The sequence below is a fragment of the Podarcis filfolensis genome (assembly GCF_964270895.1).
Source record: "Podarcis filfolensis genome assembly, chromosome: 14".
Lineage (NCBI taxonomy): Eukaryota > Metazoa > Chordata > Lepidosauria > Squamata > Lacertidae > Podarcis > Podarcis filfolensis.
Window position 1 is genome coordinate 38,514,694 of NC_139616.1, and position 27,809 is coordinate 38,542,502.

General features: G+C 49.1%; 1 protein-coding gene across 1 annotated transcript in view; it reads left to right on the forward strand.

The window, feature by feature from the left end:
* Positions 1–3,303: 3,303 nt before the first annotated feature.
* Positions 3,304–27,809, forward strand: part of XYLT1 (xylosyltransferase 1) — a 164,292-nt gene continuing 139,786 nt past the window's right edge. The window contains exon 1 of the mRNA XM_083584963.1: positions 3,304–4,335. Within this exon, the coding sequence (XP_083441089.1) occupies positions 4,018–4,335 (318 nt within the window). The 5' untranslated portion in view covers positions 3,304–4,017. The remainder of the gene's footprint in view (positions 4,336–27,809) is intronic.

The window sequence follows — 27,809 nt, forward strand, 5'->3', positions numbered from 1 at the left end:
ATAGTTGAATGCTAGCAAGCACTTGCTTGTTTTTGTTGTCTGGGAGCATTCTCGGCCTTCACCAGCGGGCCTGTGCAATCTACCCTTTGGGTTGTGACTTTTTTGTTAGGTCGATAAAAGTGTGCAGTATAAATATATTATCATTCACTGCACACAGTGCTGCCTTTTCAAATGCTCCCCCCCCCTGCCCCCGTTGTTGGCTGTGGTCTCTCCCCCCCCCCCCCCCGCTCCTTTTTCCTTCCCTCATCTACTTTTCTGACAAATGACCTTGATTTCTAATGCAGGCAGCAACTCGTCCCCCTTCGGCCCACGTAGGCCTCAGCGTTTCCTTCAGGGAGAGCAAACTTCGACAGAAAGCTCAATATTTGAGGACCCATTGGCACATTTCTCAGAAGCAGCCTCAAGACAGCCCATGATATGAGTGGCGTCTCCTAAAAATAACCTCCTTCCATAGGCGTGCCTGCACTGTCGCTTCACAGCTTCCCTGCTCAGGGGCTTCAACCTTCGCTCGAGCTGCTGGAGAAAAATGCCACAGTAGGGAAGGCCCATGGCTCAGTGGGAGAACATCTTTTTTGTGTAGAGATGGTCCCAGGTATCTCTAGGTAGGGCCGGGAGATAGCCACTCCCAGAGAATCATCACGGCAGACAGTACAAAGCTAGATGGACCATAGTCTGATTCAGTAAAGTGAAGGGCTGTAACTCTATGATACTACTTTAAGCAGTCTGGGCTTCCCCCTAAAGAATCCCGGGAACTGTAGTTTGTCAAGGGTGCAGAGAGTTTTCATGCCCCTCACAGAGTTACAATTCTTAGAATAGTTTCATAGTCAATCTCTTTTCACAGGGAACTCTGAGAATCTTAGCTCCCTGAGGGGAATAGGGGTCTCCTTAGGAGACCCTCAGCACCCTTTACAAACTACAGCTCCCAGAATTATTTGGGGGACGCCATGAGCACTTGGAAGTGGTATCATAGGGCTTTCAGGGTGTGGTGTGAATGTGGCCAGTACTAAGCTAAATGGTTCAATGGCCAAACTCTGTTTAAGGAAGCTTCCTCTGTTTGCACAAGTCATCCATTCTATTTCATCACAATAATGATGAGCCAGAATCTGCTCTTAAAAGGGGGTGGAGAACCTCAGGGCCAATAGAGAGATGAAACCCTGGAGAGTTGATGCCAACCAGCATAGACAATAGTAGATGGACCAATGACCTCCCTCAGTATTAGGGAATGTTCTAGGTTCTTAAATGCAGCAAGTGGCTGAGAAGGCACACTCTGTACTACCAGAGAACAGGATGGTATCAGCTCAGCACAGTTTATCTCTCCCAGACCTTTACTCCAAAAATGCAGTTGAGAATCTGGCCCACTAACTTCTTAATTAAGAAGCAAAGTACCAATTAATTGTGAGGCTGTTGCTATGCGGGTGCCACATCACAAGAAAGGAGAGCAGATAAGGGGGGCACTTTGACTGTGCAATGAAAAACATGGAAGATAATATTTATTTGGTTCAGCTGAAAAGAAGTGTCACAAAACCTCAGCGCTTGAGGAAATAATAAAGGACAAAAAAGCTAATTGTCTTGAGAAGATTTTTGCAGGTTTCTAGAGCTGCGGCTGCAATTGTAAGGCTGCTTTTAAGCAGGGAATTATTTTTACCTATCACAAACCTCTCTGCATGGCATTCCAAGCGGCATGTTATTATTATTTTAAAAACTGAAATCTTTATATCCATTTGTTAGTAATAACCCACCTGACAGCTTTTATCAGCACAAGCTCTAACAGACAAAAGGCTGCGCATTTGCAGGAAACTAACAAGAAAAAGTTGCTCAGGTTTTGCTGAATAATTTAAGTATGATCAGTAGCAGTAATAATATTTTGCTCCAGTTATAGAATCTTAGGATCACAGAGCTGTAGAGTTGGAAGGGATCCCCAGTGGTGTCATCTAGTCCAATCCCCTGCATTGCAGGAATCACACCTAATAACAGGTAGGGGATGGCAGGTACACTGACATTTGAAATACTTAGTCAGCCAATGAGTTGTGTGGTGGCTTCTGGGTGTCCCCTCTGTTGAGCACTCCCCATGATGTTTTTGAACAAAGCTGCACGGAGCATGGTTGGTGGCGGCTATATATTGAGCATTCATTCTGATTTGTTTGCAGGGAGGTTAGATGATGGTGATGCACCAGGCATTATCCGACACTTTCCAGTGCATTTCCCTCCCACTTTCTTTATCACAAGTCTTGATTTTTGGAAGGAAGCGGGTTTCATTGCACAAGAGCTCTGAATCAACTCTAATTGCGCAACCTGAGCCTGCTATTTATAGTAAAATAAGTGCTAGCGCTCACTCACAGATTCAGCTAACTTCAGTGAGGATTAGCCCTAAACAACTTAGGCCCACAGCACCTTAAGGACTGTCTGCTTCCTGATGCTCCACATCAGTCACTGAGATCTTCGGATGGAACACCTTTGATTGCCCTTGAGCAGGCATAGGCAAACTTGGCCCATCAGTTGTTTTGGGACTACAACTCCCACCACCCCTAGCTAACAGGACCAGTGGTCAGGGATGATGGGAGGTGTAGTCCCAAAACATGTGGAGGGCCGAGTTTACCCATGCCTGCCCCTGAGGTTTGGCCAGCCTTTAGTATGGCAGCCCTTGCGCTGTGGAACTCCGTCAACAGAAGTTCAGATGGTGTGCTTTATGCTTTCTGTTAGGTCTTTTTAAATGGCTACTGTTCAAATAGGCCTTTGGAATGTGATTTGCTTTTATCGATGTTATTGTAGTATTATGTTGTCATGTTGCACACCGCCTTGTATGTGTGTGTGACTTGCAACATCCTTATCAAAAGGGCTTTTTTTTCAAAGCTCCGCTTAAATGCAAACGACTTGTTTTCAGCAGGACTTACTCGCCAGCAGGTGCACAGTGGCGGAGCTCCATGCTCCGGCACGGGGGGGGGGAGAGCAGGCGGGGGCGGGGCGCCCAGCGCGGGCGGGGGGCAGCCGCGATGGAACCCCACCGGGATCGCGCTGCCGGGGGCGGTGTGCTCCCCCCGCCCCCTCTTCCTCCGCCAGTGCAGGTGCATGCATAGGAATGCAGCCTTACAGACCCGCTGAAGCCCGCAATCTTAGGCGCAGTGTTCCTCCAAACTGTGGCTGCGTACACACACCATCCATACATCCCTGCAAAAATCTGGGAACTGTAGTTCCCCCTCCACCGAGCAACAATTCCCAGCACCCTGAACGAACTGCAACCCCCGGGATTCCGCGGGAGGGCGGGGATGCGCTTGGGCTGAGCGACGTCTGTGCACGCAGCAATTGCTGCGAGGCCAGAACAACGCGCGGGCGCGCTCCCCCCTTCACACGCCGACTCGCGTGCCTTTAAGAGCGCGGCGTGCTCTCAGGCAATAGCTCGGCACGCGAAGCAGCTCTCGCTCGGCCCAGAGGCTCCCAAAACCGGGAATCACACCTGCTATAATAGTCGCGGATCGAGCCGCTCTTAAAGGCACAGCTGGAAAGGGGTGGCCGGGGACGCGGGCGCACGGCAGCTAAGCCGGGCGCCCCTCTCGGTTGCCAGCCGTGCCAAGGCGCATCCGGAGAGAGACGCCCCCACCCCCTGCCTGTCCAAAGCCCCCAGACCAGCTTCTCCTCTTCCTGAAACAAGGCGCCGCTCGCTCGCTCGGCTGCGCCGCCGCCGGCTCCTCCCCACCGTCTCCTTTGCGCGCACGCCCCTCGCCGGCCAAGCCCCTCTCCTCCCCTCGACTCGTCTGGAGCGAGCGAGCGCGGGGCTGCCTCGCCTGCCTGCCGGAGGGCCGGGCCTCCTCGGCTCCTCTCGCCTGCCTGCCTGCCCGCTCTCCGCCTCCTCGGCCGCCTCCGCCTCCTCCTCCTGCTGCTGACGTCTCGTCCGTCTGAAAAACTCCAGGCGGCGGCGGCGGATGCGGCGCTTCTGAGTGGCTCAGCGAGCAGCAGCAGCAGCAGCAATCCCGAGCAGCAGCAGCAGCAGCCGCCGCCGCCGCCGCTGCCTCCGCCGCGAAGATGGTGGTGGTGGCCGCGTCGCCTTCGCCGTCTTCGTCCGCGGCCGCTTCGTGCGCCCGCCGCCTGGCCCGCCGCTCGCGCTCGGCGCTCGTCTTGGCGCTCACCGTGCTGCTCGTGCAGACGCTGGTCGTGTGGAATTTCAGCAGCCTGGACTCCGGCGAGGAGGAGCAGCAGCGCCCGCCGCAGGGCAGCAGCAGCCGCAGCGCCAGCCGCCGCCGAGAGAAGCGCGACCTGGAGAGCAGCAACCCTGGCCACGACGGGCACCGCGCGCACCAGCACCGCAAGGGACCCGGCGCCTTCCGCGCCAAGGCGGCGATGGTAAGGGGCGCCTTCCCTCAGCTCGCGGGAGAGGAGGTGAGGAGCGGCGAGAGTGAGGCTAGGAAACGCAGCGGCTTCCCCCACCCCCCTTCCCTCCAAAGATGCTCTGAAGGGCAAGCCCTGGAGGGCGCCGCCGGTGGCCCTGGAGAAGACGCCGTGGCCGCCTTTGCGCGCCTGTGCGCCCAAGACGCCTTGGCGCGCGTCTTACCCGTCTGGCGGCGCACTTCTTCGGAAGGCAGCCTCCGCTTCGAAGGGACTTATTGCGGGGTTAGGGGGCGCGGGGTGGTGGGTTAACCCCTTCCCGCCTGCCAGCTGCGTCTTTCCTTCTCTTATCTCCCTCTCCCCGCCTCCTCTCTCGTACTCCCCGCGTGGTGATCTTGTCTATCGGACTGTGTTGGGTTTCTGTGATGGATGTCCCTTGGGGGGAAACAGTGTTGTTGAATTGGGCTCCTTGGGAATTTTGCGCAGAGTGGACTTTAAAAACAAACAAGCAGGCGCGACATACAGCCCAAGCCTGATCTAATGCGTTTTGGCTCCGAAGTGAGTGAGGGCAGAACCGCACCATGATATGGGCTTGCTCAAGAGTAAATAGGGATTTCCACCGTGGCAGGGCTTGCTGGAGGAGCATGCCTCTATGCACTTGGTGGGACTTGGGAGGAAACACTCTTAAGATTTGGGGCTGTCATTCTGAGACCTCAGGCGCCTTTTGGGGTTTACCTTTAGGTGGAAGAAGGATGGGGTACTGATGGTGAGGGGAGAAGAAGTCCTTTTAAAAAAAAAGACTTTAAGGTGGCCAGTAGAGAGAAAAAGTAGAAAGATGATTCATGACAAGGTATGTGTGGTATTTTCCCCCTTTCCATTCTCAATCATAATGTTTGGTGTCTTGCTCAAAGAATAGTCAGGAGAAGTCCTGGGAGTCCTCTTTGCACTCTACAGTTCTTAGATGGAGCGGGTTGTCTCGCAGTGTCTTCTCCTTCATCTTTGCCAAGTAAGACTGCCTTCCATGAACACAGTCTTAACGATGTGTCCATCGAAGTGACTGCGGAGGTCAATTCTGGATCTACACATCCTTCTTGCAGTGTGTGCCATGGATGTCGAGGTGTCTTAGGGTTGAGGCATCAGGCAAGGGATGGATGGCTTCCACATGCCAGCTTGTTCTGCACTTGGTCAGCTCACACATGCAGGTGTACCACATCATCCACAGGATTACGTTGTTCTCATGAAAATGCCGTCACACATCATCTCCCCCCTATTATATCCAGATTTGCTGTTTCTGGGGTTGTTGGTTTTTTTTAATAAAAAAAGCTTTCTGGATTTTCTGTTGAAATTATAACTCTGGATTAAATATGGGCTGGAAGGGTCTATTTATGAGAACCATGTCATTTGGGCTTAGGGAAAGTGCCCCGAGAACCTGTAGAAATATGTGTCTCTCTTTTATTAACTTGAGTGTATCCTGGTTTTAAATCTGCATCATAGGTGAGGATGCGTGAACCAGTCAATTTCAGTTTATCGTTTTTCCCTGTCTTAAGCTTGATTCTCCACATTCCCACAACTTGTGACAGAGTTCATCAGCATTTTAGTTTGAATTTCTCCAATATACACATGGTTGTATGCAATTTTACCTACCTATACATCTTTGCAAAGCAGTTTCCCCTACCTATAATGCATTCCTTTACATTACTTTCACCTGCTATATGTGTTTAGTATATGGATCTTTGTACATATAGGTTGTCTGGAGAGCTGCACTGCCAGATTCAGAGAAGGGCAAATTTCGAAGTTCGGCAGTGTCTTGATTTTGCTTATTGCTTCAGAAAGTGAAGGATCAGTAAGTTCGCCTTTGAGTGTGAACTGAATTGAATTGCTCTCCAGTCCTTAGCCAGGGGCAGGTAGCCAGGGTTTTCTTCTAGACACGGAGGAGTTTCTGAAAGTTGGATCTGGGTGCTAAAGGGAAGAAAAAGAAGAAAGGACTCGAAGCACACAATTTGGAAGTCTCTTCCAATGCAATGTGCTGGTGTGGTGCATGTACTCCTACACCCTGTGGCATTTTCTCGAGCCAGGATGGCTCACCCTGGCCATAGAGCAAACTTTTCTGGGACCCCACTGATTTTGTCAGAGTTGGCAAAAATACAAAAGTCAGACTCAGTGCTGGGGTCAGTGGAGAGATTTAAACCTCTATGCAGAGCCCAGATATGGATCACTGCCTGCCACCCCAGACATCGGATCAATCATTTGATGAGCAGGGAGGGCTGACCGAAGGAGGTAGTTCTGTGCGTGTGTGCATATGCAACAGTGTTTGAGGGGCACGACTCCTCTTTGAGCGCTCTTGCCACTTTTATGTGCCTTGCCCAGGCTTACCATCCCTGGCGTAGGAGTCAACTCCTAGAGGCCAAGGTCCCTTCCCCCCCCCCCAATATTTGAGGTCCTGGACCCCCCCCCCCAAGTTGAAGGGCATTGCCATTCAAGTGGTGTGTGCCGTGTCATATGATCGATTATGTGGGACGAGGCTTACTTGGCTCCTTCCCCAATATTTTCTTCAATACCCCAGGCCTTGGGTGGCAAGTGCAAGCAACCTTTTAATCAAAGGAGTTGTTCAGTTCCCCATATGTTTTAAATATGTGCTGCCTGGATTTTCAGTTTCGGAAGTGTTGAGCCAAGGCTTGGGAGCCAGTGTGGTGTAGTGGTTAAGAGCGGTGGACTCGTAATCTGGGGAACCGGGTTCGCGTCTCCGCTCCTCCACATGCAGCTGCTGGGTGACCTTGGGCCAGTCACACTTCTCTGAAGTCTCTCAGCCCCACTCACCTCACAGAGTGTTTGTTGTGGGGGAGGAAGGGAAAGGAGAATGTTAGCCGCTTTGAGACTCCTTTGGGTAGTGATAAAGCGGGATATCAAATCCAAACTTTTCTCTTCTTCTTCTTCTTCTTCTTCTTCTTCTTCTTCTTCTTCTTCTTCTTCTTCTGGGGTTCCTTTGAATGCTTGGGCTGAGTCTTGGAGCATGCTGAAATCCTAAATTGGGTGCCTCTGACCCTGTGCTGAGAGAGAGCCATTGTCTTACCTCCGCGAGCAGTGGCGTAGCGTGGGTTGTCAGCACCCAGGGCAAGGCAAGTAATTTGCGCCCCCCAACCCATGGATTTGCGCCCCCTAACCCTAACCCCCAGATGTTGCGCCCGGTGCGGCCGGCCCCCCCTGCACCCCCCACGCTACGCCACTGTCCGCGAGTAACACTACCACCTCTTGTGCAGCTATGGCAAGAGCTTGTCGAGCAAACCAATAAAATTTGAGACAGAATCTTTCGAAACCATAGGCTTGGTCTTTGCCCCTCTCGAAAGTGACCCAGTGCTTCAGCGGCATTTTCCTTCACCAGGCTGGCCTTGCTTTCGACAAGCCTACCTGAGTCGACGTTTCCACAGCGCTGCTTTGTAAAGAACTCCTCAGTCCGGAGGTTTGAACCTCCTCCACCAATGCTTAACACAGCTGTAATTTTAAAAAGTGTCTGCCTTCATATTCAAGAAAGGTAGCCAGCATAACTCCTTTGTTGGCGGAGACTGCATGTCTGCCTCACGAAGATGCTGCAGTTTCATCCTGCGTTTAGTCGGTGAGTTGAGCTAGGAGGTGACCACTAAAGACCCTTCCCATTCTAGCTTCTAGAAGATCCCATCTGCCTCACTGTGGTGGCACTTTTATGACTTAAATTCTAAGCAACCCACCTTAATTCTAGCCCAGTCTGTTTGGATTCTCTCACTGGGGAAACTCCCTCCAAGTCAACCTTTTCTTGGAGGGGGGCAGTGCTGAGGTGTTCATTGGGTTAAGGAAGGCATTCAGACATTCTCAGAGGCATGCTTTTTCACGTGTTCCATGGGACGTTGTGAAAGAGGTCCAGAAAGATCTACAGTACCCCCCAAAAAACCCATTAAAAATCCCCCACTGTGTCTTGTGATCACAATATTTTCTTGAAGGAAATCCTGTAGATCCAATGAAATAACTCTACCTGGCATACCTGGTTTAGATCAACAACAGCACATTGCTCCTCTCCTTAAAATTACCCCAATAGTTCCCCAAGGAAAGAGAGAACGGCCATATTTTGGAACGCAAATATTTTTGTAGCCGGATAGAAATTTCTGTGCATCTTTTATTTTAAGGGCAGCTGTCTTAAATCATTTGAAGTTGCCCTCTGTCCTGGCTTTGGGGTTTCACAGCTGAGCTGTAGCAAAAGCATCCTAGTTCTGGATCTCTCAGAAGGTTGTTTTTTAACTTTCAAAGCTGCTGTGAGCCGTGTCACACCAGTGCGAGTTAACTTCCCTACTGAGCATTAATCTCGCTTTTAAAAACACACTCTTTTCCTTGTGCCCTTTGGTGGTTTGGTCAGCTGTTTCGGGTGTGGGAGCCCCTGGCTATCACCCACAATTCTTCCCTTTGGCTATCAACTGATAAGGGGAAGGGGAGCAAGAGGAGAAATGTCCCAGAGGCCTTCCGCACATCAGCAGTTTCCCCAACTACCTTAAAGGCACAGGCGCCTCCCGGATATCCACTGCATTTCTCTTCCATCTCCCTTCTTGCATTTGCAACCCCGCCTTGCCTCTTCTCCCTGGAGCCCTTTAGCCTTGGAGCTCAACTTTTCCCCCACTCTTTTGAGCCCGGGGAAAGAGGAGAACAGAAGCCCTAAGTGACCTTTGTTTTCCTTTTGGAGGGTTTGCTGTGCTATACCCACCTGAGGAATTTCGTTCCCTGAAGCAACCAAACTATCCGCAGGGGACCTAGTTATGAAACAGCAGAGGGGAAAGTGCTTTAACTGGGTTCTCTATTATTAGAAGCCCTCTTAGGGGACTCAATTATTTTGAAATGCATCACTTGCTGAGTCATCGAAATCTCCCCCCAAAGTCGAGGGGCATTTTCCTTCGCTGCTGGGATATTTGCATCGGGGATTATATACATATACATATATATATATATATATATATATATATATATATATATACCGTATTTTTCGCACCATAGGACGCTCCGTCCCATAGGACGCACCTAGTTTTTTGGGGGGGAAATAAAGGAAAAAAAATTTCCCTTTATTTCCCCCCCAAAAGCAGGTCAGGGAAACCGAACCAGGTCGAGGAACAGCGGGATGGTGGCGCTGCCCCTCCCTGCTGTCCCCCGAGCTTGTGGGGCTGGCTGATGTCTGCCTGGCGCGCGGGGCGCTCTGCTTCAGCGGGCCCCACCCGCCAGGCAGCAGGCTGCTATCCGCAGCGTGGGGAGCCCTGCGGGGAACTCCTGCAGGGCTCCCCACGCTGCAGATGTCTGCCTGGCGCGAGGGGCGCTCTGCTTCAGGGCGCCCCACCCGCCGGGCGGCAGGCTGCTATCCGCAGTTTGGGGAGCCTTGCAGGGAACTCCTGCAGGGCTCCGCATGCTGCGGATGTCTGCCTGGCGCGAGGGGCGCTCTGCTTCAGGGCGCCCCTCGCGCCGGGCGGCAGGCTGCTATCCGCAGCTTGGGGAGCCTTGCGGGGAACTCCTGCAGGGCTCCCCACGCTGCAGATGTCTGCCTGGCGCGAGGGGCGCTCTGCTTCAGGGCGCCCCACCCGCCGGGCGGCAGGCTGCTATCCGCAGCTTGGGGAGCCTTGCGGGGAACTCCTGCAGGGCTCCCCACGCTGCAGATGTCTGCCTGGCGGGAGGGGCGCTCTGCTTCAGGGCGCCCCTTGCGCCGGGCGGCAGGCTGCTATCCGCAGCTTGGGGAGCCTTGCGGGGAACTCCTGCAGGGCTCCCCATGCTGCAGATGTCTGCCTGGCGCGAGGGGCGCTCTGCTTCAGGGCGCCCCACCCGCCGGGCGGCAGGCTGCTATCCGCAGCGTGGGGAGCCCTGTGGGGAACTCCTGCAGGGCTCCGCATGCTGCAGATGTCTGCCTGGCGCGAGGGGCGCTCTGCTTCAGGGCGCCTCTCGCGCCGGGCGGCAGGCTGCTATCCGCAGCGTGGGGAGCCCTGCGGGGAACTCCTGCAAGGCTCCCCACGCTGCGGATGTGTTCCCGAAGCGCCGGGCGCTCTGCTTTCAGGGCGCCCAACGCTCCGGGAAGCAGGCTACCATCCGCAGCCTAGACACGGCTAGCGGAGCGCTGCGCTAATCCGGAAGCTTGGGGCGTGCGGAGCTCAGCGCGCCCCAAGCTTCTGGGTGCCGGCAAGGTCTCCGCTAGACGGCTAGCGGAGACCTTGCCGGCACCCAGAAGCTTGGGGCGCGCTGAGCTCCGCACGCCCCAAGCTTCCGGATTAATGCAGCACTCCGCTAGCCGTGGGAGAGCTGGGTCTCCCATGGCTAGCGGATAGCTTCCTGAAGCCTGGAGAGCGAGAGGGGTCGGTGCGCACCGACCCCTCTCGCTCTTCAGGCTTCAGTGAAAGCCTGCATTCGCTCCATAGGACGCACACACATTTTCCCTTGCTTTTTAGGAGGGAAAAAGTGCGTCCTATGGTGCGAAAAATACGGTATATACACATACATACATACATACACACACACACACACACACACACACACATATTCTTCTCTCTGTGTATAATATTGCAAAGCAAAGCATGGTGCTGAGCGGTCCCTGAACAGGTAGATCAGGAAGAAGGACTTGCGATGCTGATGAAATGGGCAGCAATATTGCAAGGAATGCATGTGGTGTTGAAAATATTGCCCCCTCACACATATTTTTAAAAATGAACATTACGGGTTGATTTCAGGCGAGTTCTTTCCAGAGCACACCCACTGAAATGAAGGGACGCAAGTTAGTCCTGCCTATTAATTCCAGTGGGTGTACTCTGAGTAGGACTAGCATGGAAAACAACGTTATATCTTGCTTGCTAGAACAGGCCGGGATATGTTTGTTTTACTTACCTCTGAAGGTAAGTAAACCTTAGCTTTATCTTCTCCTGAAGATATCCTGCAAGGCAGCCAAGGATTAGATCAGGGTTTTCCTTCTTCTAAATGGGCTACCTTCCCAAGTCGTTGATAAGCCCCACCTGCCCTTCACGTCCCTCTACAGCTCATGCAGAAAACACCTTCTTGACCACTGGACCCACTATTGGTCTCATTCGCTCAATCTGCCATAGCCTGTCTTCACATGTAGGGGGAGTCCCTAACTCACCAAGGGTTTGAGACCCATCGGCTACCCTCACCTGATTTAGCCGGCCAATCAAAGCGGCTGCTGTCACATGCTGACAGCTTCTGGGAGCCACAGGTGAGAACTGAGTGCAGGGTGGGGACCAAAGGTGGGCAAACCACCCTCAAAGGAGCAGGATGTGTCCCCTCACCAGCGGTACTCCCCCTCCTGTAACGCCCCCATACACCCCTGGGTTGATATTACCTGTTTACTAAAAGGATTCATATGCCACTTTTCATTCAGGGTATCAAAGTTGTGTACAGCAAGATTTAAACAATGAAATATAATTAAAACTACATCAAATGATATATCAAACAAGGGGCATGTCTCTTGACGACATTCCTTTTTCAGAAAGCCTTTTCAAGCGGAGGTTTTTATCCTTGTCAGTCTCTTGTATCGGATTTGAAATTCCTTTTATTGTTGATGGTTTTTATCCTTAATTGCTCTGAGATGCTTTTATGGGAAGTGATTCATAAAATAAATAAATAACAGTAAAAATAAGCATACAGTCCTCATACGGTAGGCACGAACGAGTGAGCTGGTGATCAATGGTCTTTAATTCACTCAAGCGTTTGCAGTCCAGTTGCCAACAAGAAACCACCAGGGAAGGTGTCTGCTGGATTTCTGAGGGGAGACTGTTGCACAAAACAGGTACCCCTACAGAGAAGCACCCTACTCCTGGTTGGTGCCAGGTGGATCAGAGCAGGCTGTGGTGCCACACACAGGGGGTTCTTTATTTGGGGGATGGTGGACCAGGTCCTTATCTTCCCCCACCCCTCACAGGCCTAGTTTGACAGTTGGTTGGGGCCACAGCCCTGTCAGTCACCTGATGCCCCTGTGATGCCATCAACCCATTTTTTGCATAGGGCTGTAAATGGAAGGCACAGTCAGCTGATCACTGGGCCTTCTGCTATGATCAGCTGATTGCCAGGACTTGTGAAGTGATGGGCATAGGACAGCCAACCAGCTGATCGTTGGGTGCCTGCAAAGTCCCATTGGCCCAGCCACTTCTTTCCCTGCACCTAATGCCCTATGGCAACAGGCGTAGGCCTGGTGGGTATGGCTTAGCCTCAGTGACCTTGCAGGCCAAACGGGGAGCCGTGGCAGGCTGAATTAGACCTGATGCTTTATGTTCAGCCTTTTCCCTCCAAGGCAAGGGTAGCCAACAAGGTGCTCTCCAAATACAGGTGGACTTGCAACTCCCATCAGCCTCAACTAGCGCAACCAGTGGCTGGGATTGACTGGAGTTGTAGTCCAGCAGCGTCTGGAGTGTGCCAAACTGGCAAACCCTGTTCAAGACACCACATGTTGATCTTCCCCTTTCCCAATTTTCCTCACTTTCATCCCTATGAGGTAGATTGTACACACACACACATGAGCCAGTGTGGTGTAGTGGTTAAGAGCGGTGGACTCGTAATCTGGGGAACCGGGTTCGCGTCTCCGCTCCTCCACATGCAGCTGCTGGGTGACCTTGGGCCAGCCACACTTCTGTGAAGTCTCTCAGCCTCACTCACCTCACAGAGTGTTTGTTGTGTGGGAGGAGGGGAAAGGAGAATGTTAGCCGCTTTGAGACTCCTTAGGGTAGTGATAAAGTGGGATATCAAATCCAAACACACACACAGAGAGAGAGAGAGACCCTTGAAAACCCAGTGAGCTATTTATGGCTGAGAAGTAATTTGAAGCCAGGACGTCTGGCCTGATATGACTTCGCTATTGTACCTTCCTGGCTTTTTGAGACAGAAGGACTGTCACGAAACAGGAAACTGGACTTTGCCATTCATGACATTGCAGTTTGTTAGCACTGGCATAACCATAGCTGTCAACTTACAGATTTGAAAATAAGGGACCAGCAGCCTTGAAAATAAGGGACCAGCAGCCAAAATAAGGGACCTGCAGCCTCACCTGTTCCAGGCACTCCAGTCTTCCTGTCCTCCTGCAGTCTGGTCAAACTCATGCTGGTAGCTTTGAGAACACTGTCCAACCAACTTTGTAACCAGAGGTTCAACTGAATAGAATCTGAATCAAATGTACTATGCAGCCTCAACTTAAGATGGCTCCCCGGCCTGGCTTTGCACTGCAAAGTTTGCAGCAGCACATGCAACAAAATGGTGTCCAGCATTCAAAAACCCCCTCAGCTTTCATTAACTAGCCACACACAAGGCATGCAAGCTCCACCACCCCCGTCGTTCTTAGACTTCTTATTGGGTGAGCAACACAGCCAAGCAACACAGTTGGAGCCTCCCTCCTCCCTGACCGGCAGGGAGGGAGGGAGAGGAGCTGCTTCCTTTGAAATTTAAGGGACATCATTTAAGGGACATTTAAGGGACATCTATCAATAAGGGACAGCAGCGGGACATGGCGCTGGAATAAGGGACTGTCCCTTCAAATAAGGGACACTTGACAGCTATGGGTATAACACAAGTGGTTGTAATAAGAATGACGAAAGGCACTGGAGGCAACGAAATCATTTGACGATGGGCTATTTTGTATCTGGGAGTCGAAAGGAAAGGAAACTTTTCTCCCTGCCCCCCCCCATTAGCACTGAGGGAAATCTTATTACAAAGCTTTCCGTTAACCAGGCTCTGCTTAATAAAACAAACAAATCTCTTCAGCCTCTGAGCTAATGTATGCATTATTTAAGAACACTGTTAAAAGGCGGCAGCCTAAATGGATGGGCTACTGTGTCAGTTGTCTCATTAAGTCTCTCTCTCTTAGGCTTTCTCTTTTTTAATTTGGCTTTTTACGGCCCACCTAAGATTTGAGACAGATTATAAACCACTTGGTTCATATTCACAGCATCTCTGATTGGTGGGCAAGTCGTGCGCTATTCCCGAATGCCGGATCTTTCAGAAGCACTCTGCTGTGAGCTTTGGCAAGTTAACAGAATGCAAAGGAACATAGGAACATAGGAAACTGCCCGGTCCTGAGTCAAACCATTGGGCCATCTAGCTCAATATTGTCTACACTGACCACCAGCAGCTCTCTGGGGTTTCTGGCAGGGGACATTCCCAGCCCCACCGGGAGATGATGGGGATTGAACCCGGGATCTTTCTATTTATTTTCTCCAAGGAGCTCAAGATGGTACACATAGTTCTCCTCCTTGTTTAATCCCCACAACAACCCTGTGAGGTAGGTTAGGCTGAGAGGCAATGACGGGACTTCATGACCAAGTGGGGATTTGAACCCTGGTCTCCCAGGTCCTGAGGATGCGGGTGGCGCTGTGGGTTAAACCACAGAGCCTAGGACTTGCCGATCAGAAGGTCGGCGGTTCGAATCCCCGTGACGGGGTGAGCTCCTGTTGCTCGGTCCCTGCTCCTGCCAACCTAGCAGTTCGAAAGCACATCAAAGTGCAAGTAGATAAATAGGTACCACTCTGGCGGGAAGGTAAACGGTGTTTCCGTGCACTGCTCTGGTTCGCCAGAAGCGGCTTAGTCATGCTGGCCACATGACCCAGAAGCTGTACGCCGGCTCCGTCAGCAAATAAAGTGAGATGAGCGCCGCAACCCCAGAGTCGGTCACGACTGGACCTAATGGTCAGGGGTCCCTTTACCTTTACCTTTACTCCCAGCTCCTAGTCCAACACACTAACCACTACACACCACACTTGTTCACTAAGCACCCTGAAACTGCACTGTGGAGCAACCAGAGGCTTTGGATCATGGTAGGTGCCTTGTTCTCACTCCCCCTATTAAGGTTTCATTGGTCTACCCCCCCCCAAAATCGGTCCATTCCACCCCACCCCCAAATTTCCCATATCACTCTGCAGTTGTTCTTATTTGAAATTAAAGCCTATTCATTTTTCTGCTGTAACAAGAGAGGACCAGCTGTTGTACACAAGAAATCTACGCCTGGTGTGCATATCCCACCAAGTGTTGAAATTAACAGTATGAAATAACCCATACGGTTACCTGGTTTGTATCTTTTCCTGAAAGTACTTTTCTCGTCCTTAATTCTGTGTGTGTTCTGATAATGCAACGTTCCGTGTAGATATTTCCAAAACCTCATGTTGATGCTGGATGACTCGAGGGGAGAGGAGCATGAGCTGGGGTATAATTTACAAATGTTGTTCAGAGCGTGCGGCTTGCAGTTCTCCTGATTCTTCTCTGCAAAGCTGGAGTAAATTTTGCTCCTGGCAGAGTCAGTAGGGCCTGTTGCTATCCAGAACATAGGAAGCTTCCTTGCACTGAGTCAAACCATTGGTCCACCTAGTTCTATCTCGTCTACACCAGGGACATTTCTGGCAGTACCTGGAGATGCCAGGGGTTGAACCCAGACCTCCTGCATGCAAATCAGATACCCTACCTCTGAGCTACAGGCCTTCCACTTTTTACCCAGCTACAACTGCACAGCTAAGGTTTTCCTTGGGGTTTACCTTCTGCTCTTTAATTCAATTGTCCCATGTTTCGTTAGCTTGCAGCCAGGCTTGAGGTGACATTAACTGCACCTTCTCATTTAACTTGTCCTTTACAAAACAAGCAAACAAAAAACACAGGTAGCACCAACTGTGTATGTGGCGGGTGACAATTATTAGAATCTCAGCAGACAGGGAGGAGGAACTTATCCCTTTCCCCTTTTGGTGCTTTTCTGATGCTTCCATTGGCATTGGCGAGAAATCCCCTGTTGGTACTTACACGGGATTTTCCCCAAAGCAAACAAAAATCTTCTGAAGAGGGACTTTCCGCTGGACTGTAGCAAGGGAGGAAGGCATCAGAGAAGTTCCTCCTCCAGGCTTGCTGCAATCCCAGTAATTAACTCCCCTCCCGAAACAACGGATGCTGCTGGCATTAAACACAGTAGCACCTGGTGTCCACTGAGACGGGCAGAGAAAAAGAAAAGTAGCTCTCTGCCCATCCGCCCCCAAACAATCTGGTACCATCCAGATGTTTTGGAGTACCGTTCCCCATAGACAATGGTCAGGGATGATGGGAATTGTAGTCCAGACCATCTGGAGGGCACCAGGTTTGGGGAAGACTGCCCATGATGATGTCAAAGGCTGTAAACCAGATCTTTTAGTGGCTGTAAGTGTGCATGTCTCTGTTATAGACTGTGGGGCTGTTCTGTTTGGTGGGTTGTTGTTGTTGTTAACACCAGCTGAGGATTCTGGCTTTAAAAAGCATAATTACTGTTGCTGTAATAATGGCATCAAACAAGCAATTATTTTTTTGTGTGTGTTTTAAATTTTGCATTGCAGAGCACAATTTCCTCCTTGGATCAGTGCAAACATTTTTATACGTTGTGCTCCACAATAGGCCAATAACAACACAGAAAATTTATTCACATTTGTCATCTGGCTGTGCCATTTCTTGGTGTTAGAATAACGGGTTGCTGCCCCCAAGGAGTTGCCATGCCGAATTAGAAAAAGCCTATCCAGTGTCAATGATACTCAAAAGACCTGCACATAGGAATGGAAGAATTTCCCTTTTTTCCCAGCATGGAGAAGGATGGGGAGAAAACTGGGGCCGGCTGGCTAAGACTGTCATGAGTAGTGTTAGAAGCTGAGGTTTGAAAGCTAGGAGCTAAATGGCATCTTAAACCTAGGTTATGGGCACAACAATGGAATGTCTAGGCGTGCTTTTCTTAAAACAAGAATTCAAAGCTGAAAATGACTGAAGGCACCTAAAATATTATGTTCATTTTTCACATGGTCTAGTCCTTCCCCCGGGACGCGGGCAGCAGTGTGGTCTAAACCACTGAGCCTCTCGGGCTTGCTGATCAGGAGGTTGGCAGTTCAAATCCCCGCGATGGGGTGAGCTTCTGTTGCTTGGTCCCCGCTCCTGCCAACCTAGCAGTTCAAATGCACCCCAAAAAGTGCAAGTAGATAAATAGGTCTACCTTCCTCTGGCGGGAAGGTAAACAGTGTTTCCGTGCACTGCTCTGGTTTGCCAGAAGCAGCTTAGTCATGCTGGGCACATGACCCGGAAAAACTGTCTGCAGACAAATGCTGGCTCCCTCGGCCTGTAAAGCGAGATGAGCACCGCAACCCCAGAGTTGTTCACAACTAGACTTAACTGTCAGGGGTCCTTTACCTTTACCTTTTTTAGTCCTTCCCCTACCCACCCCCCTGATATTCTTAAGTGGGTCTCTTCTCCAGTCTACTCCAGAGAGTAACTGGAAGTGGGAAGGCAGAAAAAGGTCCTCCTTTCCTTCCACTCTGCAGTTTTAATCTGAAATCTTAGGCGCAGGACCGTGCCCAGAGCTCAGAAACTGCTCGCACGAATGAAATTCCTGTCGCAAAACACGCCTAGAACAATCGGAGTTTCGAACACTGGTCATGAGCTCTGATGCCACCTTCTATTTGTTTCCCTGCCAGTCAAAAACTGCACCAAATGGACCAATGGTCTTAGTACAAGGCAGCTTCCTGTGATAAATATGGAGCGCTGGCAAGAGTGATTTCCTCTTCCTTCAGCAGCCAACTGGGTGGGGAGTGACAGACAGAGAGGAGGAAGGATGGTTCCGCCCACCACTGACACATGACCGTAGATAGGACAGGTGTGGCCAATGTCCCTAACTCTTGGCCTAGGCCTTGGAACTCTTTCCCCCATATAATATCACTTTATATGTTCCAAAATTCTCTTTTCTCGCTGGGAGGCAAGCAAAACTTGAGGTGTAGCATGCAGAATCCAGAGTGTACCATGGAGGGTTACCAACTTTTTTAGGCTGGTGGGAAAATTCAGAATTCTGAGAGAGTTTTGTGGATGCCATTCACAAAATGGCTGCCATGGTGCATGGTGCTTCACAAACTGGATTGGTGGAACATGGCGGGGCATGGCAAAAACACAGAATGGATATTTCGTGAGATCTTTTGTGGGTGCCATAGGACACACTGGAGGAAACTCATTGGCAACACCTGGGGTAACAAAATGGGGGAGTAATAACAAGATGGAACTGGAAGAATATTCTCATTGCTAGTTTCAACCCTACCATTCCAGGTACATCACGTGCATCTGGATTTAAGCATGTCAGTTGCCTCCTAAACCAAAATGGCCTCCAACTCAAACGGTCTGGAAGGTCCAGAATCCCACTGATGCCTAGAGACACGCAGCCCTTGGAAGGTTGACCCAAGTTCTAATCCAACCCTCGGAATGAAATAGATTCTCCATCCCTGCTCTAAACTTAACAAGTGTTTATACCTGCATAGCTTTCTGGTCATGCAGTGTTTACCGAAGAGAGATTCGGCTTAAAGTTTCCTCACGGACTGTAGCCATAACTCATGAGTGCTGCATGTTTATATTCAATCCATAACTAGGAGAGCACTCTCTTCGCTTACCACCATAAATGGTGAGGCTCGAGCAGTCGTGTTCCCAATTTCTGCACCGCATAGCTGTTGTTTCTCGTGCTGAGCAAAAACGGAAGGTTACTGTGGGACACTTGTTATCTCCCCTCTTATTTTGAGAGGCGATTTGGGAATTCTTCAGAGGTCTGAACTGATTATACCATACATACAATTGGCCTCTTTTTCTTTCTTTCCCTGTTTTTTATTTTTTTATTTCTTTGGTGGGAGTAATAATGGGTTGAAATGCTATAGTCAGTTATTTGGGGAGACTTTAATAAAATGACTTGGCAAAGAGCAGAAGGCTTCATTGAATATTTGGCTAAGGTTTTCTCCTTCAGGTTTTGGGGTGGGACAGGTTTAGCTGTGTTCACATTATTGTTGTATCTGTGGTCTATTATGTTCGGGTTGTGTTTTGGTGAATGGGGCCTTTATTAAATAAATTGGCTGAAAGGAGTGGAGGGATGACACTGCAGAGTCCTGTGATCCCTGGGTTGTGAATAGTTGTTAAATGTCAAATTGCATCTACTCTTTTCTCATAAGATACAGTTCATTTCAGCTGCGTCTTTCTATTACTATTATTCTTTTGATAAAGGCTAATTATACACTTGGTATAAATAGTCTGATCTTCAGAAGAATCATTTAAGTGTGTCTGTATGTGGCAGGGTGGACATTACCCCTGATGCCAGAATTTAATTTTGGGTAGGGATCAGTGAGCATCCTTGACCTTGTCCCAAAGGGTTGAGGTCTCCAGAGCATTTTGAGATCATCCTTGATAGAGGAAACTGCCTTATGCCAAGGATCAGGCTATTGGTTTATCTAGCTCACTAACTGATGTGATGGGCACTGGTTCTCTGGGGTTTCAGACAGGTAGTCTCTCCCAGTCCTATCTGGAGATCCTGGGGATTGAACCTGGGACCTTCTGCATTCAAAGCAGATGCTCTATGACTGAGCTAAGAACTGCCCACCAAGGGACTCACTGGTATTTTTCATGCAGAATGGGTTCTCAAAAACCTAGCTTGGAGCAGAGGCAAAGGTTTAGCTACTCCCGGTCTCTGGAGGAGTGGGCTGCCTTTTATCTTTGGGAACCAGACACCAAGTTCAAGCATCTCCCAACATTTTCCCTACCACACTCATCAAAGAGGAGGCTGTTGTCTGCCAGGATTGGGAGGTCAACTCCCATCAGCCCCAGCAAGCATGGCCAATGGCTGGGGTAGATGGGAGCTGTAGTTCAGTAACATCTGGAGGGCTAAAGGTGCCCTATCCTTGATATAATCCAATCAGCTGATCAGTGCAGGAAATCCAGGGTTAGAAGATCTCCAACAAGCCTCTGTTTTGAAGACAGTGTAGTTGTGGGTCATGATGCCCTTATGCTGCTTCCATTATCTGCCCCCCCCCCCCGCCTCTCTGCCAATTTCTGTTTCTTTCTCTTTCTCATTTCCTCACTCTTTAACTTAAATTCTCCAATTCAGTTCTGCATCAATTTGTGAATATTTTTAAAAATTAAAACTCACCTGCATTTTACTGCCGTTTTCTCCTAATATACACATTTTTGCAAAGGGATTTCCCCCAATGGAACACATGTTGGAGTGTTATTTTCACTGGTGTATGTAGGGTTTTTTGTATCATTATTTTTTATACTGATGTATGTGTTTTAATGCACGCTTTACCCTAATATATGCATTAATGTGCCCTTTACCTGGCTGGAGAACTGAGCTGCAAAATTCAGCTGAATTTCAGAGGGTGGTTGCATTTCAGTTTGCACTAGGCAGGTTCAGCTACCATGGGAATAGATAATTTCTCCTCCATCCTTACCTCTGAATACCTGTCATGGGGGGAGACAATGGGAGAGGGGTCTTCATTCGTTTATTCATTCTTCCATTTATATCCCACCTTTTCTCCAAAGAGCTCAAGGTGGCATACACAGTTCTCTCCCTTTCATTTTATCATCACAACAACCCTGTGAGCTAGGTTAGGCTGAGAGACTGCCACTGGCCCCAAGTCAACCAGTGGAGCTTTGCGGTCAAGTGAGGCTTGGAACCCTGGCTCTCCAGGTCCTGGTCTGACTCCCTAAGCACCACACTCCACCACTTCTCATGTTCATCCCTTGGCAAGGGCAAGCCCAACCACTTCTGTAGGTAATTGACTCCGTTGTTGAATTGTTCTTACCATCAAGAGGTTCCTCGCTAACATTCATTTAAAATATCCTTGACCACTTGGATTTCCATGGCTCTTTTCTTTTCTTTTTTGTGGTATTCGGAGCTGACTTTCAAACCACTCTAATGCAACAATGCCATGGCCCTCAATGGCATAGTAAGAGCCATTGTGGCGTAGTGGTTAGACTGGGAAAACATGGGTTCATATCCCATTTAGGCTGCATACACAGCACACCTTTGAAGCATGCCTCCCCTTCGCCCAAGAATCATGGGAACTGTAGTTTGTTAAGGGTGCTGGGAATTGTAGCTGGACTAGATGACTCTTGGGATCCCTTCCAGCAGTTCTATGACACTATAAGTTCTTTCAGCAAACACACAGAAGGATATCTCACCTATGCTCCGGGCGCTTAGTATAATCTCAAGAATGCCATTACAATTATTAGTCACTATATTTTTCAATCTTAATGAGCCTTAAAAAAAAAGAAAGTAGAATTTCCACCTTGCCAAGACTTCTAGGCAAAAGATACTTCAGTGTAATGCAGAGGCAGCCAACATGTTGCCCTCCAGATATTGCAAGACTGTAATTCGCATAATCCCTTACCATGGTTGTGCTGTCTGGGGCTGATGGGAGTTGCAGTTCAACGACACACAGAGGGCATAAAGGTACCACAGCAAGGATGGGAAAGCTTTTACAGCCCCAGGGCTACCTTCCCTTCGGGGGCTGCATGGCAGTGGTGGGTGGGGCCAGATGAAAAAGTGGATGGAACATAGGGTGCACATTCTCATCTGTGCACGGTTTCTACAAGCTCAAAACCACTTGTGTCCTCCATCAGAATTCAGGGGCACATTCTAACCAGGCAAACACAGGGTGCGAAGGAGGGCCAGTGAGGGGTGTGGCCTGGGGAGAGTTCCGAGAGCCATTCAGAGAAACATGGAGGGCCGCATTCGGTCTCCAGGGCCCTTGGCTGCTCACCGATGTACAATAGCTTTTGCTGTCCGCACATTGGCACATCACGAAACTTTCATGTCCTGCAGCCCTGGCACTAAGCTCAATTGAGGCAAAATGCCAAGATGTTTGCAATCTGAAGTACTGCATGGCTACAAGGTATTATTCTCCTGGTGCCCACTCTAACAGCTTTGCTGGCTTCATTTACACAAGAACTTCCCGAACAAGCATCCAGCTGCTATCAGGAGGCAGCTCCTTGAAGCAGAAATGCAACATGGTTGAGGGCCTGTTATTACTACAGTAGCCGAGACCCACTTCAGCACGAGAGTCCCATTAGCAAGGTGTGTACCACGTCCAGACAGTTGGCAGCCAACAACTTGGAAGGAGCAACAGGGGGGAAAAGGGGAGGCAGGCTGTAAATTTTGAGAGGATCAACAAGGTGCTCCAGGCGTGTGGAGGGCAATGTTGAAGTGCAGGAGCTCATTGTGATAGCCCTTGGAGCCACACTTCCAAAGAGAGTCGAAAAATGCAGGCAGTTTTCCTGAACTCATTCACATATATGTATCACACACACAACACACACACAGCAGTATGTAGCAGCAACAGGCCATAGTGCAATGCCCAAACCCTATGCATAGTTTACTCCAATGCTATGACTCCAGTCCTATGCAAAGTTGCCCTGGAGTAAACTCCCTTGAGCTCAGTGGTGCTTAATTCTGACTGCATAGGTTCAGCTTGTAACACTGAGGTTTAACAAAAGATATTCAGCCATCTGAAACACAACTTTTAGTATTTAATAAGAGGTGCAAGCAACCTTGCAGGGAAGTGTAGGAACACCATCGGGGGAAAAGAAAGACGTACCCAGCCCCTATTTGATTCCCTGCCCCCATTCTCTGACTTCCTCTGTGGTAGTCTGCCACAAGCAATAGCAAAATCAGAAAGTCTTGTCACCACCTTTGCTTGCCAGGTTAAGAATGGCAGACGATGCCATCACTCCTCTCCCCCTCCCCAAACCCCATTCTGGAGCTGTTCTCTCCCTCTACTACGCAACCAACAATGATGTTATCAGCCTCTGCTCCACTTCTAAGAACTGTGTTGTTTTTAATTATTTATGTTCTTATTGTGTGGTTTCTCTTCTTCTTACTGTTATAAACAACTTTGATACATTTTTGCAATATTTTTAATAAATAAATATAATTCCGGTGCTCAATTTTTAAAATTAATTTTACTTTATACACTGCCTTTCCTTGGAATAGTTCAAAGCAGAGGACCTGGTTCTCCACTCACCCTCTTTAACTGCTCAGCAACTCAGTAGAGGTAGGTTAGGTTGACTCTGTGTGTGTCTGGCCCAAGGTTTCCCTCTCAAGGAATCCCAGGAGCTATAGGGTGTTGGGAATTGTAACTCTGTGAGAGAGAAACTACACTTCCCAGGAGTTGCACTGCCTGTATCCAAAAAGCTTTTTACAAATATGCAGCCTTGCTTAAGCACCACTGACTTATGTTTAACAGGACTTACTCTCAAGTAGGTTCATGTGTAGTAATGCAGCCTAACAGACCTACTGAAGTCCACAATTTTAGGCACTCGCTTCCTCCAAATAGCGCACCACTGATTTCAAGCCCATTCTGCATCTCAGGAATTCTGGGAAATATACTGTGCTGGGCTTGATGGGCCTTTGGGATTGATCTAACAGAGCTTTGCTGAGTTCTTCTTAATTGCTTTCACTTCAGTCATTCCTGCTAACGCTGGGAAGAAACTAACCACCACCCCTGCCTTAGCATTGTGGCTGAACAAGGAATCAGGTTTTTGTAATGGAACAAACCATGGTGATAAGCCTTGGCTCATCAACCATGGTTTGTTTGAGTTCAGAGATGGTGGTTTGTTTCCTCCCCGGGCTAGCAGGGTTGAGGGAAGCAGGTGCAATGAGCTCATGCATGATAACCTGTGGTTTATGGCCTATTGTGCCATGTGGGTGTGGCCTTTGAGGTGTTGAAGCTATTCTAGAACAGTAGCCCAAAATCAAACTATACTGCTTCATATTGTGCTGAATGAAAATCGCTCTGACCTTTGTTAGCTGAATACAGCCACAATAGATCTGCTAAGTCTTCAAGGTGCTGACAAGGCTCTGTTGTGTCATACCAGAATATGTCTGTCTGGAACCACTTGACCTCAAGCTGTTTGTGTGAAGGATCAAAGAAGCCAGTCAGTTCTTCAGCTAAAGTGTGATTTTTAACAGATGTTTTGGTATCCTGGTTCTCAGATCTCCTCAGGCTCCCTTTAGCATGTGGCTGCATGGCTAAGGGTTGCCCAGGTCATAGAAGCTTATGAGCTGCCTTTGATCATGTTAGATTTATTGGCTGACCCGACTCGCTACTCTGACTGGCAGTAGCTAACCTGTGGTCTCCAGCCGATGTCTTGCAGATGTTGTTCTCATCACTTGATGGGACCTTTGGTGTGCACAGCACATACTCCACCACTTGGCCTCTCCCACAGGTCGACTTTGACATTGGAGCAACCAAGCCAAAAGCTGAGACTCCGTTATTTCTGGGATGTGGGATCAGCTTAGCAAATGGATTGGGCAGGCAGAGATGGTCACAGGTCAAATAGAACCTTCAAGAGTGAACACAACCCATATATAACTCTGGTGCAAAGGCCTATCCATCAAGGCAGTGTGGTGGCCATGAGCACAATGGTCCTCTTGAGGCCTTCCCCTGGCACCCGTGAGGCCTCTGAGCCTCTCCACTCAGCTGTCTCTGAGGACATGAGGTAGTGAGGGAGGTTTCACCCTGACATCTCATGGGGTCAGGCCACCACCAGGGCCCAGCACCCTGAAGGAGGAACAAGCTGCATTGGCTCTGGCGCTTCGCGTCTCATTCCTCCCTCGATTTGAGGGCCAGGGAGCGATGGTGCCTTTCCCCAGCCTATACTTCTGTTGATGCAGCCTAGAATAGCATTAGCTTTTTTTGCTGCTGCTGCTGCTGCTGCATCACACTGTTGACTCATGTTAAGCTTGTGGCCCACTAAGCCCTTAGATCCTTTCCCCTTGTACTGCTAGTAAGCCACAGATTCTGGCAACTGCTAGCATGGAGGAGGAGGAATGTGGTCCTCTAGGTACTGCTGGATGGCATCTCCCATCATCCCATGGAGCACATTGGCTGAGCCTGATAGGAGCTGGGAGGTTCCACCAACATCTGGAGCCCACCCAGAGTGGCTGCGGCAACCCAGTTGGATGGGTGGGGTAAAAATATCATCCTCATCATCTGGAGGGTAACAGCTTCCCCATTCCTGTGCTACAAAGGAATGCTATAGATCCTGTTAACCCAGCTGACATGTTACTGTTGAAACAAAAGTTGAAATGCCAGTCTGACACATCCCCACCAGTATGGTGCAAGTGATCACATAGGTGTTGGTGGATGTGGTTTCTGATGCAATCTGTTGCTGTCAGGCAAGAAACAAGGCCGATTTTACTTCTCTTTTCTGTGACCAGAATAATACTGTAATAATAAAAATTCTACGGATGTGGTAGGGGAGGGGAATCCTCTTTACCTCAACCAGGAAGACTCAAAAGCACTTTTGTTTTGTCAGTTTTTTGTGGGCTGTGTTAGCAACTTACTTCTACACACCCTTTTCTTGGGAGTAAGCCCCACAGGTTTCAGTGGGGCAGTGGCTTTCAACCAGTCCAGATCCAAGACTCACCTCTGACTCCCAAGCTGCGACATGGGACCCACTTTCACATTTTTGCATTTGAATTCTGCTTAATAGGGTTAATAATACTCGTTATTTGATCCTAAAAGGGCAGACAATAGGCAGTGTGTTACCTCAGGGTTACTACTAAATGAAAATTAGTCCTGCAAAGTGGCAAGAGAAAGCTGTGAGCCTGTGGTTAACCAGAAATATGTATCTTATTTAAAAGAATGGTTCATCCCATTCAGCACTCATGGAAATTGATAAAATGAGCTTCTGATCTCAATAGCATGTCCTAGTCCAGACACACGTATAGTTCTGCTCTGGTCTGGTCAGCCTAACCTGGAATCCAGCATGGTGGCCCCAGCTTTCCTGCAGCCCACCTGGTATGGCCTTGTGATCCACCTGTGGGTCCTGACCCGTGTTAGAAACTCAGACATATAAGCTAGGTGCCAAATGGCCCCTTAAACCAGGGTTATGGTCGTCAAAATGGAATGCCTAGTTGCCATTTTGGGGGCAGACAGCTCAAAAGTCGTATTTCCCAATACAACTTTCTGGTTCCTGAAATTCGTTCTGATTGTGCAGATAAAAAATAACGGATAGAATTCTATAGGATGTGTCGCTAGTGTGTGGAAACAGTCAAGATCCAAGGATCCCCAGGCATGCAGCTCCAGATGGCAGAGAAGTCAGTTGCCATCCTGGTGCCCGGGCATCTTCACTTGGTCACAAGTGCCCGATAGCCAGGTGCAAAATGTGCCTGGCGCCTGGCGAATTTCAAACACTGGTCCCAACCCACTGCTTGAAGACCTGGGCAGTGGGATATACTACTGCTTTAGACCTCTTTCAGCAGAAAGAAATAGTGGTTGTAAGGTATTGAAAGGCTAACAGATCGGTTTATTGCATCAGTTTTTGTGGTTTGGAGTCACACACCCAGGGTGAAGTAAAGCCTTCATGCATGCCATGAAGCGGACTTCAATCTTATGATCAAATTATCTTTCTGTTTTGTTTTGAAACTTTCCTTTTGCTTGAAAATGTTTCCTCAGCTGTTACTGTTGCAGTGTGTGTTTTGGTTTTCTTTTTTATGTTTTGTACACTACTTGCTTTTGTCTGAGCTTTTCATTGCTCTTGTATGCCTGCCTGCTGTGTGTGCACACACCTTAAGAAATGGTTTCAGGAAAAGGGGGCAAAGGCTTCAGCTGTGGGGCTGCCCCCTCTGAGAAGTTTGGTGTTGGCCACAAGCCTGCTGTGCTCTTATTTATTGAAGAGCAAGAGTTAGCCAGCCACTTTTAACATTTTTTATTAAAAGTGTAAATACATACACACATATCTGTAAAAATAAATAAATTCAGAACATGCAGTGTTCAAAATTAGCCAGGCGCCCTGCGCATTTTGTGACTAGCACGGGTCCAATTGAGACCATGTGAGATCTCTGGATGCTGGGTTGGCGACTGACATCTCCACCTGGCTGGCCCCTCCAGCTTTCTTAAGCAGGTAAGCAGAAGAGCTTGCGTATTGCATGTATATTCCACCTTTTCCTCCAAGGAGTACATAGTTCACCCTCCCCTTCACAGTTAATGCTTACAATGACTGTGTAAGGTAAATTAAGAGACTGTGATTGGCCCAAGGTCACCCAGTGAGCTAAATGGATAGGGATTTGAACCCTGATCTCCCAGGTGCTGGTCCAACACTCTAACCATGACCTTGGCTTCCTAGAGCACTTCTGCTACGGGGCAGCTATATAAATTAAGCAGGTAAATAAATATGGGGCAAACAAATTGTCACTTAGAGAAGGATCTGTGATATTTTCCTTGACGCTTGCATTTGTTTTATTCAGGCTTGTTTTATTTGCAGTTTTAATGTATTGTCAACCGCTTTGAGATTTTTTTCTTTAAAGTCTAAAGCAGGCATAGGCAGACTCGGCCCTCCAGATGTTTTGGGACTACAACTCCCATCATCCCTAGCTAACAGGACCAGTGGTCAGGGATGATGGGAATTGTAGTCTCAAAACATCTGGGGGGCTGAGTTTGCCTGTGCCTGGTCTAAAGTGAAATAGAAATGAAATTTATAAAATAAGGCTCATGGAAGAAGAAGAAAAAAAGTGCCTAGACATTCCATTGTGGCGACTGTAACCTAGGTTTAAGGCGCCATTTGGCAATTAACTTACGTATCTGAGTTTCTAATGCTGAGAACATGTGAACCATAATTATGTAGTCCAGCCAGGGCAACAAGCCCCATCCTATCTGATGGATGGCCCTGTTGGCTGTGACTGATAGAGTCCAGTAATAGGCCTGAGATTTCCACTG